This window comes from Cinclus cinclus, chromosome 2, assembly GCF_963662255.1.
Source record: "Cinclus cinclus chromosome 2, bCinCin1.1, whole genome shotgun sequence".
Lineage (NCBI taxonomy): Eukaryota > Metazoa > Chordata > Aves > Passeriformes > Cinclidae > Cinclus > Cinclus cinclus.
Window position 1 is genome coordinate 52,237,125 of NC_085047.1, and position 15,239 is coordinate 52,252,363.

Below are 15,239 nucleotides of genomic sequence, written 5' to 3' on the forward strand. Positions count from 1 at the left end.
AATTACCATTAAACATTGGTTGTAGCACAAGCCAGGCAGCCCTTCAGTCTCATCTTTTTTTAAACTTCTTTTCCATGGGTTTCTCAGGTTATATATATGTATATATTTTTATATATGCACGATATATATATACTTATATATACATATATATGTAAGTGTGATTGATTTGTTAATCAAGACACTTTTTGAGAGAACTTCAAACTTAGCACCTCAGTCCAGGAGCAAGACACTCATGGGATTTTTAGTCCCTCAGGCACAAGGCATAACTAAGTCAAGTTACAAGGTGATTTGGAGTGCGCAAATGACCACATCGAGGGGACAAATTAATCGAGTGGATTTGAACCCAGACCTCCAAATACAAAAGCCCAATGCTTTAGCACACCATGTAACTTCTGGCATGAAATTTAGCTAAAATGAAAGTAAAAAAGAAAGAAAACCAAATCAATTTGATATATGCTTTGTACTGTATTGGTGAGTGAACACAAAGACAATTCATTCTATACACATAACTGTTGAATTCATGTTACTGTATTTAAGTTTGTATTTACTCTTTGACATCCCCCTTTTTAGAGACAGGATTCCTCAGCTGGTTTCAATTACACGTGGAAGAGAGTTAGTGCCAAATTGTTTGCATGAGTGAATTTTATTTATAGTTTGTAAATCAGTTGTGGGTTTTTTACTCAGAGATCAGGAGAAGAGATTTTAAATTATTTTAGTTATCTGCCTGTATTTACCAATATTCAGTTTACGGAGGGTTTTCTGTTATTAAAAATGGCACTTGACAGATTGCAAGCCTTATTCCCAGCTTCCTTGTCCCATCATCAATATGCCTGGCTGTAACTTTTGACTTTAAAGTGTGTTGTATCCACTTGGGACAGGTGTAAGTTATTCGACAGATGCAAAGTAATGTGAACTAGGAACCAAACGCAGAGGATGGAATTATGGGTTTTCAAATTAGCTATTTAGATATAGTTTTAACTGTAATAGTGAGAACTGTGTTTTAAAAATCTAGTATTTATTAATTTAATATTGACTAGATTGATAATTCTGTTAAGTATTTAATGTAACTCATCCCCTTTCTATTGTCATTATATAGATATATCATTATACCACACATACTGATATTTTATACTATTATTCTGTTGGATGCAACCACTCTGGTGCTCCTTTGATATTCTGAATCAATCTTCAGTCTGAACCAATCTTCAGGGTTTTATTTGGGGCCTCCAAGACTTGTCCCCTCCTGATGCGGCTTTGGCCTTTACTGCATCTCTTATTGCAGGGCTGATGTTCCAACGTTTGGTGGATTGGTTTTAAAACATATATTAATCTGGTGATGATTTTACTGTTTTGGTCCCTATGTTTTCCCTGATACTCATATTCAAGGAACTGTGAAAGATTTTCCAGGCATTGTAGCTCATGCCAGCTATAACAACTCCTGCTGTATCTAAAAATTCATGTCACTTCTGCATGCATTATCCCTCTGAAAGGGAATGAAAGAGGATGCAGAATACACTTAGAAAAATTAGGTTTTTGAAGGACTTTGAAAAAGAAGTCTTTTAGGCAGGAAAAGGACAAGGTTTTCTGGTTGTTGAAGGAGGAAATAGTGCAATTCAAAAAGTATTTTAAAGACTTCTAGAAACTACAGACAAAAACAAAAAGAGGAGCGCAGAAGAAACGAGTAGTTTAACACTAACAAAGGGAGCATTACATTTTCCCCGAGACATGGTTTCATTTTTCGCTCTACTTGTGAATTCAGATTAATTTTCACGTGCCCGTGATAAATTATTCGTTTTATAAACATGAATTTATGAACCTTTTCATATGCTTTGCATCTGCGCTACTGAAAACTAAACACTTACTACATCAAAATGTTTTTATTTAGACCAAAACGCTGGTCACCACAACAGCTGCATGTTTCTGGGAGATGAGAGGGGCCCAAACACACGGCAGTGCTTGGTCCACTGTACCCTCTCACAGAGGATTTCCTAATTAAGCATCCACGCCCAGGAGCCCTCATCTCCCAATTTGCCTTTCCACACTAGGTGCACAGTTTAGAAAACCCTAATTATAAACATTGTTGTTACTGCCCCCAGCTGGAAATCAGAGCAGTTTATGTATGAATAAGAGAGATTATCGCCCATCTGCTCCAGCCCATTATTCAGGGATGTGTCATTTTGTATGCTGATGGCAGCCATTACCAGTGCTTTAGTCAAATGACCTTTTTTTTTTTTTTTTTTAAATCTTTATAGCTTTATTTATTTACCGAGCTGCAGACTTAGAGCCTTCCTCCCAACCTCTTCAAAATGCATATTGTTTGTTTCAAAGCCTGGGCTATGCAGTTAAACTGAGTCAAGGCCAATCTGAGGAGATGTTCACTTTTCTCACAGCTTCCTGTTTCTGGTGACCTCCTGAGGCAGGGATTTTAAAAGATCCAAATACTATAGCAATATTTATATCCATATCAAAATATGTATAGCCAATGGAAAGACTTATTTTGCTTGCTTTTTTTGTTTGTTTGCTTTTGTTTAATATAAAATAAAAAATGTAAATCAGAAGAAGAGTGTAATTAATTAATTGCCATGGATAACAATTAAACTCAAGGAAGATAAATAAAGCTCACGTGATCTTCCCCACCATTTTATAGAGCAGGCATTAAAATTGCAGCTCTTCGTCCAAGTTCTGCTCTGCAGAAAATGCCATCTTTCCATCTTCAGCAGAAAATTCCTCTAATACTATCAAACCCACAGTCATCTAAAGCTGGGCAATGAAGTCCCATTCCCCTTTCTCTAAAACCAAGGGGCACAAAGAAGGTTGCCAAGTGACAAGACAGATAGGCAGGTTTTGCTCTCCCCTTGCAGGTCACAGTGGGTTTGTAGCCACCACCACAAGTGCAATAGGGTGGAATTAGATGAATTACAGGCACTGCTGCACACTCCAGCACTTGGAGTGAGAGTCTTTCTCAATTTTTGCTAGCCAGCGTTCAGCTTGTGAATTGGATTGACTTTTCTACTTTTTGCCTGAAAAACAGGCTTACTTTTGGGTTTGGGTTTGTTTTGTTTTTCTTTCCCCAGAACATCCATATCAGAAACTACTTAGCCCTCAGTGTGCACTCAGGGGGTGCGTTGGGTTTTATGGGAAGCGTGCTGTAGCCCGATCCATGCACTTGGTGAAATGATCCAGGGTGGGAGTTTGACTTTACTGGAAACACTCACAGTGACCATCTCTGCTGTTTTGCTAAGGTGGTTACTTTGCTGAGATTTTACAAACCCCTCACAGACAAGTTTTTAAAGCCGGTGTTAGAAAACACGGGTCTCGCGGTAAACTTACAAAAATTTCTCCAGCTATCAAAATATATGTCTTGCGAGTAATAAGGAAAGAGACAGCAAGTAACCACTTGATGGAAATTCCAGCACTCTGGATTTATTGAAGAGGTGTGTGGGCCTCTCGTGGGCTATCAGACCTGGAACCCCCCTTGCCCCTGCTCCAGAGTAAGCCCCCCCACCCAGAGCCCCATTTTATCATACAGGTTAAGCCGGCTAACAACAACCCTGGCACAGTTACACAATGAAGGAAAATATATTCAAGAGACTCATGCAATATTAAAAAAAAATCAAATCAAAATAAATAGGTATCAGAAGGGTTTTAAAAAGAAAGGAGAAGGAATGCATTGTTAGAAACACAAGCTTACCAGCACATACAATGCATTGTATTTCAGTGAACTTGGGAGAGTTTCTATGCCCGCGTTATGCAAATGCATTGTTCAATCTAAGGTAAGGATTGTGTTTGGTGGGTTTAAAATGACAGTATATAGCTCCATATCTTGCATGGAAAAAGGAAAATATATGCTGAGAGCCTGTTGCTGCTCCGTGTGTTTTGAAACAGGAGCACAGGGGAAGCAGATGCCTTAACAAGCAGAAGGGAGGGGGAGGGTGCGTACTTCAGCATATCTGTAGATTTTCTATATACACTGTCCTTTTAACTACAGGGGAGGTTGGTACTGAGCATGTGCGATGAAGAGAAAGCTGGCGATGTGGGTGTGAGGGATGGGTGAAGAAAGGGAATGAGGGGGTGTGGCATCTCAATCAAGATTAAAACGAAACTGATAAAGCAGCATATGGACCGGATAACAAATCAAAAAGCATGTTTATCCACTGAAGGAACTGGTTAATGGAGACTGCCAGCACGTTGCCATGGAAACACTGACTGTTGGCGCTGCACCATCTCATACCTTATCCAATACATTCCTGGTTGTTGGTAGTAGTCCAAAGACCCTGATCTCTTGATGGTAAACCCGTGGTCCAGCTGAGCAGAGAGAAATGGGGCAACTCAGTGGATCAGCATAAGGCTAGAGAATTCAGACTCCAGAGCAAGCTGTTCCTTATTTAGTGCATATTTACTGTATTCACTTTCACTCTTATCTAACATCCTAAAGCTATGTACCACAGAAGAAAAAGAAAACAAAAAGGTAAAGAAATAAAAGAAAAATATACTAAATCTAGATTTGGGCTTGCCAAATTGGAAGCCGATTTATTCAAACTAAAATGGAGTTTGCGAATAGGTTAGTTAGTGCATAACGCATCCATTTAAAAGTCTGAAATATCTCGTTACCTCCAAAGACAGTAGTGCCCTTTTAAGTTGCACATACCAGTAATAGAATATTATCTTCTGCAATTAAACTGAGAAGTTTAATAAGAATACTTAAAAAACCCTAAATGCAGTGCAACCATTACAAGGAGCAGGCTAGACAGACTACACAAGGCTTAAATTAGACTGCTTCATAATCATGGAACGTGTAAAGATGAAAAGAATCAGGTTTTGATACCCCATCAATCATGGTAATTCATTTAAAAAAATGCGTTAACCTTGGAGAGTAGGACTACTCAGAGCCATGAATAACATTGTTTATCATTTCAGCTTACACCTCATGCTCAAAAAGATAACAGAACAAAACTATTTGGTTTAAAATTGCACCAATTAAAGTCAAAATGGAAATGAACTTTACATTGTGTCCAGGAAATTGTGCTGGTGATATTTCTTAAGGAATACAGATCTTTCAAGTTTAGCTTATCATTAGCAAATCATGTGCATAGGAACAAAGAAAATGTGTTCTTCTCCCTAGCCCTTCTATGCTACACTAACAGACGGTAGAAACGTAATTTAGCTGAATCACATAAGTATTTTTTGGGAAAAAAAAATTCACAGAGACACTCTGACTGCTCTAAAACTGTTACGATGATTTTCAGATTTTTGCTCTATGAAGGGAAAAGGCCATTTTGTGCTTCAGTAAGAGTGTGGCCTATATATATTTCAATACTGATGACAGCTTCTAATTCTAAATTCAGAAAAGCAGTTCAACACATTTCCAGGTACCAACCACTCAAGGGGACTTAAGAACTAACTGCTAATTTAACTTTTTCTTGATGAGTCCCCTGTAAGTGTAGAATTTAATAATTTATTCCATTTTGTTAAAACAATGCCTCTTTCATCTTATTTAGAATTATTTAAAGGATGTTTCCGGTTTAAAACCATGAGAACCTTGTACCTAGAGTTAAATTTGTGTTGGCTTAACTACACCGGTCTGCTATTGCCATCTACTGGCTTCCTTGTATGCTGCACATAAAACACACAAAAGGGATGTTTTCCTAAAAAGCAGATCAAAAAATATTGCCCTAAAATTGAATGGCCAAAAATTAATTCAGAGAAAACGGGGAGAGTCGCTCCCTAACAAGAGTTGAAACAATTTTGGTGGTGTGGAAATCCTGCCACGAGAAACCCAACTGTGGACAATGACCACAGGACAACACAGACAATAGATGTGAAGGGATAGCCGAGACACAGATTCAGCTTTAAGACTCTAAGCAAAACTTACAGGCTAGGCTTGGCTTCTCCTCCACACCACCCAAGAAATCCCATGGCTAAAAATTCCACTTTGCATTGGTAATTTTACTGTAAAATCGGCAGAATGCAGGGCAATGACCCTCACACTGCCTGCCCATTGCCAGGGTCCCCAACCCAGGACCCTGTAAGCAAGAAGAGAGCTGCACCAACTTTCTAAGCAGCTTTTCTCCTTCTCTGTTCTACTTGTTTACTCTGCATCTCCAGATGGAGTTTACTCCCATTGCCAAGACAGAGACCTCATTCAACCTTAACAGCAGATTAGCATTAGTCTTTTTCTCCGTCTTAACAATGGCAAAAGTACAAGCGCCAAAGTGATGACATACAGGCTAAGATTTAACACTTCAGACACGGACATATATTAAACGATGCTCAGTTCATACAAGGAATTACAGCACACCTTTGGATTGCAGAAGCATTCTCAGAAAGTGATTTGCGCTCTAAGTCACTCTAGCTGCTGTCACTGAAGCTCAGAGGGTACAGCCACAAGGGTGTTGGTTTGTGGCCAAACCAAAATAAATGGAATTGACAACCTTGAAGAACTGAAGAATAAAATCTGCCCCCAAGTTTTAAAAAGGCCAGTTAATAAAAGTCTGGTTTTATGTTTTTACTGCGGTACCTTTTATAAACACCATCACTGGACTAAAAAATACTGCTCCTATTGAAAAGCTGTGTGAGAAACGTGATCCTGCAAATATTTTGGCACACACTTAACAGTAATGTGGCCATTCTGACACAGACTGTGGGCACTAGCCCAAACCGTCTCCCACAGAGACTGGTAGTCATCACCTGTGACAAGACTTTAAGATCAGGGCAAGTAAAGTGATATTTCTCCTACACACTCTCTCATCAGCAAGCAGTGCTTTTTAGGGACTTGCTAATTCTCTTGCTGTTTTAAAATCTAGCTCTCCAATTAAAATTTTGCTGGCTAAGTTGGTTCAGGGGAATTTTTTCCCAGCTGACATAGTTACTCTGGCAGAAGTTTTAATGATGTATTATTGCATCGACAGAAAAGTCTCTTTGCATGTATAGGTAATTTTGTTTGAGAAATCATTCTACTACATCAGCAAAGGATCTACTTTGCTAGGCATGCACATGTTCGTTAGGGTAGTTTGTCCAACTGGCAAATCGTTCCAAATGTGGACAAACTTGAAGTCTGGACACATGCACGAGAAGTAGGATGTCTCTGCCTTGGCAGACAGAGACAGCTTTTACTGAGATTACCACATCAATAAAGCAGACATAAGTCTGAACCAAAGGAATCAATGCAATTTGGACATCGCTGAAGGAAGCAGCAGACACAGAAGTTGTGCACAAAACACATGTGGCTTCAAACTTCCTTTCAGTCAAGCTGACCAAAGACACATCTTTAGGAACTTAATTTTCATATTATCGTTTTAATTGGTGCATATGGTAAATACTCCTTGAGATCTTTGAGGTGTGTTACTTTTTACCACTGGAGAAAACAGGCATATAATATCATATCATACCAATGTGAGGACAAACTAAGAACTAAATACCACATAATAGCAAGCTCTGTACATAAACAGAGTTATAATACTAAAAATAATTATAATATTTATCTTTCATACTATTAAGTAAGCTATAGAAATATAAGCACATATTAACACATTTTCACAAACACAGACACAGATGTGTTATATAATATATAGAAGGCAACTCTACATATTATATACACAAGCACTTTCTCAAAAAGTATGTAAACATACAGGCAGGCACAAACCCCCAGTATTTTTATAGCAAGTATAGTTAGTGCATGTCGTTAGTGCCAAACAATATGTTACAGCATCTATACATACTTTGAAAGTTCTAAATCTAGAGCAGTCTTTGTTAATAGGATTTAATTTTAGCTTATTTGAGATTTCACAGTTAAAGGGAGATTCCCAAACATAAAACTCTGGTGGCATGCATATCAAATGTGTATTAAATAGACTTCCCAATGCAGAAACAACATTTAAAGACATTGTTGTTTTGCTTTTGGCTTTCTTTTACATATTAAATTACTTTTGTAGAAAAAAAAAACCCCTAATTTATTCATAAAATGAAAATTATCTATCATTCTTAAACATTACCAAAACACTAAAGAGGTCTACACTTCACCATCTCTTCCCATAATCAAACCATTTTCTGAATTATGTAAAAGTATTCTAAACATTTCTACTTTATAGGCCAAGTTGCAGGATCAATCATGTCAGGATATGAAGTTTTCCCACAGAGATGATCACTAAAAATAATCTCTTAAATTTCCAAACACTAAAAAATAAAAAAAAAGCCATAAAGAATATGAGTAATCATACACTTTTTTTTTCCTGATGTTTTTCAGTGGACAGATTCACTACAGTGCCTTTTTCATTACTCAGGTGTTAAACTGCTGCAAACAATTCCTTGGCAAAGCAACTGGGGCAAAAAAAAAAAAAAATAAAAAAGGAGGGCGGGGAAATTAAAAACATAAAGGAGGCAAGGGATGGGTGAGGACAGAGGTACCATTTCTTGCTTTTAAGCTTTGAGGTCATTAGCATGGAGGATCTGAGCAGTAATTCTCATGGACAAGCGTGCTGGCAGTCCATTCAATAGGAACACGGTTTCAGCTAGTCTATAAAGAACATACCTGCAGTTCAGATGAGCAATGGGTATGTGATGTTTTAGTTGTGGGAGAGTTGCTGCAGTATTATTGCTCAAAAATGAAAATAAATAAACGCTGACTATGTTAGCTGATGACTGAGAAAACCTAGGAAAAGCATGAGGAACAACTTGCTTCCATGTTGAGGACATTCAGGGTAGGAAAGAATAAAGAAAAAATATGAGAGAGGCACAGCTTGAAATTTTAAGTACTTATACCAAGTAACTTTGAGAGAGTATCCATTTTGCTGCACAAGCACTTCACACCTGTGAGCCAGATTGCATGTGCTGAGCTGAATTTATTTCATGCTGATTTAACTCAACACTGGAGGGGCTGAGCTGAGAAACATGAAAGTGGAAACAGTACAAGAAAGTGTACATGTGCAGTCACACCACCTGCAATTTATGGAAGCTGGGAATGAACACTGAGTAATCTGATATGGGAATGGTTACGTTTAACATGTCACATTTTTAGTGACTCTTTGGAGTGTTCACAGTACTATGAGCAATAAAGGCAAGCTTACAAACACAAGCAGATGTATCAAAAATGTGAAGGATGTGCATGTTACTATTCAATGGTATTAGTATGAATAATCTTTTCATATGCTGAATATACCCCGTGTCCATGTATATGTAATACACATGTTCATCTGTGAGGAAAAAATACAATCATATGTGATGTATGCTCCCCTGAGGATGCCATTGAAACCTCACTAAAGCTTGGTCAAAATTTTGGCCAAGCTTTGTTTCAGACACTCCAACATGTTCAAACCTAGAATGGCTCCACTGGAATTACTACGTGACAGAAGGCAGCAAGAAGTTCCATTCAGTCTTCACCCCATTAAGTATATTAAATACAGGGAAGAAGGTTGTGTGTGGCACTACAATAAAATGCTGCTGCCCAGCTAAATCTGAAGTGGCTAGACTCATGTTAACCATGAAGGCAGCAGTGAGGCATCACAGCTTTCTTTCATGTCTTCGAGGAGGAAAGGCTAAGGCTGCCATAGAGATTTTCAGTTAAATTTTGAAGCAATTTCTATTTTTAAGTGGTGCTGCCCTGCTACAGTCTCTGTGTGACCTAAATCCATATGATGAGTCTGCTGCCAAGTAAAATGTCATGATCCCACAGTTCAAATTGTTGAATTTACATTTGAGTTAGGCCCACTGATCTTCTGGTAAAATGTGGAACTGTGTACTGTGTGTACGGTTATATCTCCTAGGGCTGTTAAATAACAATGTGACTCACAAGGAGAATCAAAGGAGAAGCTGTGCAGGATACCAGTCTAACTGTGCTTATATTAATTAAATGCTACAATTATCTAAAGATTAACCCTCTCTGGTTTCTTTTGGTGTCCTAAACACAAAGCAGTCTGGTGGCACATAAATATGTTTCATCTGTGTATTTCAGATGCTTACTGCTATGACAGAAACTCCAGCTGCTGTGCTGTTCGGCTTAGGGCCTGTGTTGAAATGCTTCTTTATCTTCCCAGCTACTGAGAGCTGATGTTCATTCTCTGGAAGCCCATCATCCTGCAGATAAATAAAGCAAAATAAAACTTCAGAGAGGAAAGATGAAAAAAGAAGGAATCGTGAGGTGATTCTGATGGCTCCCATTGATACAGAAAAGTTTACAAAATGTGGGCATTTAAATATGGGTCAATCATTGTCTCCATCAATATATTTAAGGTACTTACAAGATGAGAATCTTATGGCACCAAGAAGTCTCTCTCTTCTTCTTTACTCAAAATTTTCTTCTCAATATTTTCTTCTTACCAATATATAGGTAATGCTCATTAATAATAATTGTTAAATATTTCATTTTTATTTCTATCATATCTTAATTACCACTACCCCATTATATTTATGCCCATTAATATTTCAAAGCTTGGGGATTTCAGATGCGTTTAAGATTCTGTTTACTCATTACATAAGTTTAATGATAATGACCTCAAAATAAAAAGGATCCATGATACTACAGAAAACAAAAGATTGGGCTGGGACATTCCTCCCTCCAGCTGACATCCTATTTTCAGAGCAAACCTGGATACCTGCACCTAGACACGCTGGCATCCTCCATGTTCAAGAGAAACCCCAGCAGAAGGAAGGGAGTTTGTGGTTTAACATAAGTCCTCAGACTGAATTCCAGCCCAGGAAAAGAGGAGATATTTTTAGAAATTGTAGAAAAGATCCTTATGCCTGAACAACATGCAAAAAGCCACTGCTCAGTGAGACTTCCCCACTAGCAGAATATGCAGAATTTCAGGCAACAAATATGCAGAATAGGAAACAAAATGTAGAACAGGCAAAATATACCAGGTATCAGGTCACTGGCCATGTCATAGTCATACCTAACTGGTGCTACATGGTGTGTGTATAGGTATAAACAGCTGAAATAATTATTAAATTCCACTTAGGCAAAATCCTAGCAGAATTAAGGCAAACGAGACAAGATCAGAATAGTGAGAGATGACAGGCACTTTTTAAATTTTTATTTTTCAGACATTATGAGTGCCCTTAAAGAGTTACAGAGCTCCTGCAGTAAATCATGAGTTCAGTGAACATATGGGAATTGTAGGGAGGTTGGTAGGGTTTGTTATTTATTTAGCTTAGGGAGTTTGTGTTTAGAGATCCCTTACTCACCCCTTAACAAAATGTCTCAGCTGGCAAAATATGGTCAAGTGCACACAGCTGCAAAAAACAAAACAAAACAATACAACCAAGTAGCTGATTATTGTCTAGCACTGGGGAGTCCTGGCTCGATGGTATATGATCCCTAAAAATAACCTGCTTCCCACTGACCTCGGCTTTCCCAGAAGAAAGCTAGTCTGTAAAGTGAACTCCTCTTCACGAGAGGAGGGAAGAAAAATAAAATCATTCTCTTGGCTTTCTTGACATGAAAGTCTGCCAAGCGTTCATGTCATCTTGTCAAAAGACTAAATTACAGAGAAGACAATAGTTACCAAGACTGTGGGCATATTTTATTGGTGAAACACCACACCCACAGTTCCACTGGCAACACACCACAGACACATAATTTGGGCTCCAGCTTTTAGATTAAATATTTTCCAGCTCAATTTAAGATGCAGAATAGGGATATATCAGAATTCCTCTATTGTTACTGCTTTTATTACTACTGTTGGTGCCACCTGATGTTTAGTAGTTCTCTTTTATTCAAACACACTTTATAAACAAATCAATATGGATTAAACTAGCCTCCAGATTTACTTCAGTCAACAACAACATAGATAGCTAGAGGGTGAGAGATGACAGCTGTTTAAGTACAAAACAAGCTGCTCTGCAGTTTTAAAAGGCAAGAAGTGAGAAAAACACCCATCAAATATCACATTGATCAGAACCAGCAGGTTAAGTTGTAGAAGTAGAGAATAGAGTAAACACTGCCAACAAGAATTTCATTGCTGAAATTGGAGGGATGTCAAACCCTGAAGAGGTTAACTGTTCCTTTCCCTTATTTTAACTCTTTGATTTTGGCAGTGGGTTAGGATCACACAATTTCATCTCAGCTTTAGCATTAATCACAAGATTTTTTTTAAAGGTGACCAGTGATTTTTGCTGCTCCATCTGGGAACTTTAAAGAATAATGAGCTTCAGAAGATGTTGACTGCTAATAGCCTGAAAGAGGAGCTCTACTTTGCACACCTCAGAAGCTGAGCAGTGAAAAGAGTTCGAGAACTTCTGGCCCAGAATTTGGGTTTTCACATGGACAGTATAAACTGCTTGGAATGTTAACACATTTTATTTTTTTGTTTTGGGGTGTTTTGGTCTTGTGAGGGTTTTTTTGTGGTTTTTGTTTTTTGTTTGTTTGGGTTTTTTTGTTTTTTTTTGGTTTTTTTTAATCAGCCTCTACAAATTACCTTTCATGGTCTATTTGCAAGAATTCAAAATAAAACAATAAAAAAGAGGCACAAGTTCTTGGAGTAATTCCAGTAATTGATAAAAACTGTTTTCATATTTGCATTGTTCTCTGTAGCAGAAGACATTGCCACTCAAGTTAAAAAGAAGTGCTATAAAGATGCAATGAAGTTCAGGATTCCCAGACTCCTACTGCCCTGAAGCACTTAGATCCATTTCACAAGATGGTCACTACAGCTTTATTTTCCAGGTCTAAAGGCATCAGATGAATAGAACATTATACAAGTAACAGCAGGAAAGTAGAGTAAACAGAAGAGCTGGAAAAAGCTTTTGGACACTGTTTCCTTTAAGGATTCTAAAGATTTTTTTTTTTTTTTTTTGTGCAGCGTCCTAGGGTGTAACCAAAAGTAGTGCAGTTGCAAAATAAAGAATGTCTTTTAAAATTAATTTTCTTACAAATGTTTAGCTTATTGATGCCTATTGCTTGGTTATTAATTTCTTTTGTACACAAATTTCCAAGGAAGACATAGTGAGGGAAAAATATAAAAGCTTCAGATTCTCTAATTTTTTTTAGGCTGATGTGTGCCATCTTCCTCCTCCAGCTACAACACACATTTTCTATTGATTATTTTAACAGAGAAGGATTTACTGAATGCAAACCATCCCTTACAGCATTCACTGCTCAGTGATGTATTAGGGAACATTTCCTACTTTTAGAAAAAAGAATGAGTTTGTCCTGTAACTTTTTTCAGGTTATCAATACCATTAAAGTTTAAAATGCTAGACCTCAAGGTTCCTGCCTCTTTTATAATTCTTCAGCTCTGCAAAAAAAATTGAGCAGATAAAGTAAAGATTTGGGGTCCCTGTAGGGGAAGTATAAACGGATGGATTTGTTTCCAGGTCTAAGCGTACGGTATAGGAGAGATGACTCGAAATAAATGACATGGAAGGGGCAAAGAACTGCTGCTGAATTGCATTTAGAATTCAAGATCTCCATCTGTGGCAGTGGCATGTAGCCAACATCTTTTCAGGTTTTGTTTTTATGAATTGAAAACAGCTGGGATATTATTCACATCGAAACTGCTTTGCTAGTCTGACTCTGACCATACCAAGTTTTGCAGTTTCCAAGAGGATTACAGATATTTTTATAGCAAAAATTTAAACTGAAATGAGGGTTTGCTCCTACTGAAACTGTCAAAGCACATTCCAGGAATCTCAGCAATTTACCAAGTAATCACATGGTAAGCAGCTATAAAGTAGAATGGTTATTTACAATCTACAAAGTGGTTTTATACAGTGTAAGCAGTTACAACACTTCTATCAAAGGTTTGATCAAAGAGAGAAAATGTTCCTTAAAATTGTCAAAGAAAACACATGCCTGCGTTTCAAGCCAGCTGCTCTATCTAGTATTTTAGCTGCAGATTTAACACTCTATGAATAGGTTCAAAACTGAAACAAGGGAAATGTTGCAGTGAGCTCTATCCCAGCTGAAACTAATAGAGAAAATAAACTCCAGCATTTGACACCATGGAAAAGTAAGCATTTACCTGTGAAAATTCCATGTGCTATTTCTTCTCAGAAAGACAGTATACACATAACTGCTCAGGTAATTACAACACATTGATTGCAGAGCCTTTTGTAAAAAGGAATGAGTGCCTTAAGTCCCTGTCCTGAAGCTGGGAAAATGAGGTCCAGGGAGGTTGTGTGACAGACTTGCAGCTGATCCAGGGAGTGATGGCAGAGGGATGTGTAGCTGGATCTGACACTGTACGTTGTGCCTCTGTGCATCAGCGAGCTGCCACTGCTAGCTTATCTAGTGATACTGCCCAGACACACTTCAGGGAAGTGCTCTTTCTCATGGAACCATTTAAGCACCTGTTGCAAGTCAGCCATGTCCTTATTTCTTCCGATGTGAACTAGGATTGTAGTGCCATCTAGTTAATTTGATGCCCAGTATTAAGTGCTTCCATGTGTGATGCCTTGAAATGGGAGCAATGTTTGGAATGTGTTAAAACACTTTCCTGAACTGGTCCCAGTGCTAACCTTCGTCCTCCCAGAAAAAATATATGGAGGACATAAGAGAATAAAAAGCAGTTTTGATCTGCATTATGAACTATCTTTAGTGTAATGCTGAAGAGAAAATACTGACTTGTTTCAGTTGTTAAAAGCAGTAGAAAAAAAGGAATTACAGAATTGTCATGGAATACTTGTTTCACTTATAGACAGAACTGCTGCAGGTTTTGATTACAGAGGATTATTGCCAGCATAAAACTACAAGTGCAGCAGAGCTAGACCAAAGATGAATTGATATCACCACATGTTGTTTCTAACAGTGCATCACAGTCACTCCCTAAGAAGTAGTGTATTTAGTAGAAGGAAGCAGGTCTTGAAGTTTCCCTGGTATATCCTCTAGTTCATGCCAACCAAGTACTTAAGAATTTTGTGAGCCAGGAGTTAAATTCAGACCACTATATTTAATAAGCACCAATGGGATCATCCTCCAAAAATGTATTAAATTTTCTTTTGAGTCCATTTATACCAGTTCTCCGCATCGCCTTCTAGCAAAGGGTTCCTCACAGTAACTTATTGCACAGAAATTCAGGAATTTGCCAACATGCTTCAGTAACCAGAGCTCAGGTTTTTCTAGCAGAATTCTGGAGGGTTAAAAGTCTTTAGGTCCAAGCCCCTCTCCCCTGCTATCCTCACCAGCAGGCATTATTGAGGGCAGGGAAGCAGGTCCTCATGTCACTTGCCCACCACCACCATTAGGTTACTGCCAGAGAGCTGCAGTTCTTTTTATACATCACACTAAAATGGTTTTCTAAAACACA

The 15,239-nt window shown here is 38.0% G+C and overlaps 1 protein-coding gene across 2 annotated transcripts in view; it reads right to left on the bottom strand.

Annotated features, from left to right (window-relative positions):
• DCLK1 (doublecortin like kinase 1) overlaps positions 1 to 15,239 on the bottom strand; it is a 220,634-nt gene that overhangs the window by 4,545 nt on the left and 200,850 nt on the right. The window contains exons 15-16 of one of the 2 annotated variants that reach the window (XM_062514709.1): positions 9,955 to 10,068; positions 4,232 to 4,305 (exon numbers count right to left, since the gene is read on the bottom strand). In XM_062514709.1, coding sequence (XP_062370693.1) covers positions 4,232 to 4,305; positions 9,955 to 10,068 — 188 coding nt within the window. The remainder of the gene's footprint in view (positions 1 to 4,231; positions 4,306 to 9,954; positions 10,069 to 15,239) is intronic. The other variant, XM_062514708.1, reaches the window with a different exon arrangement.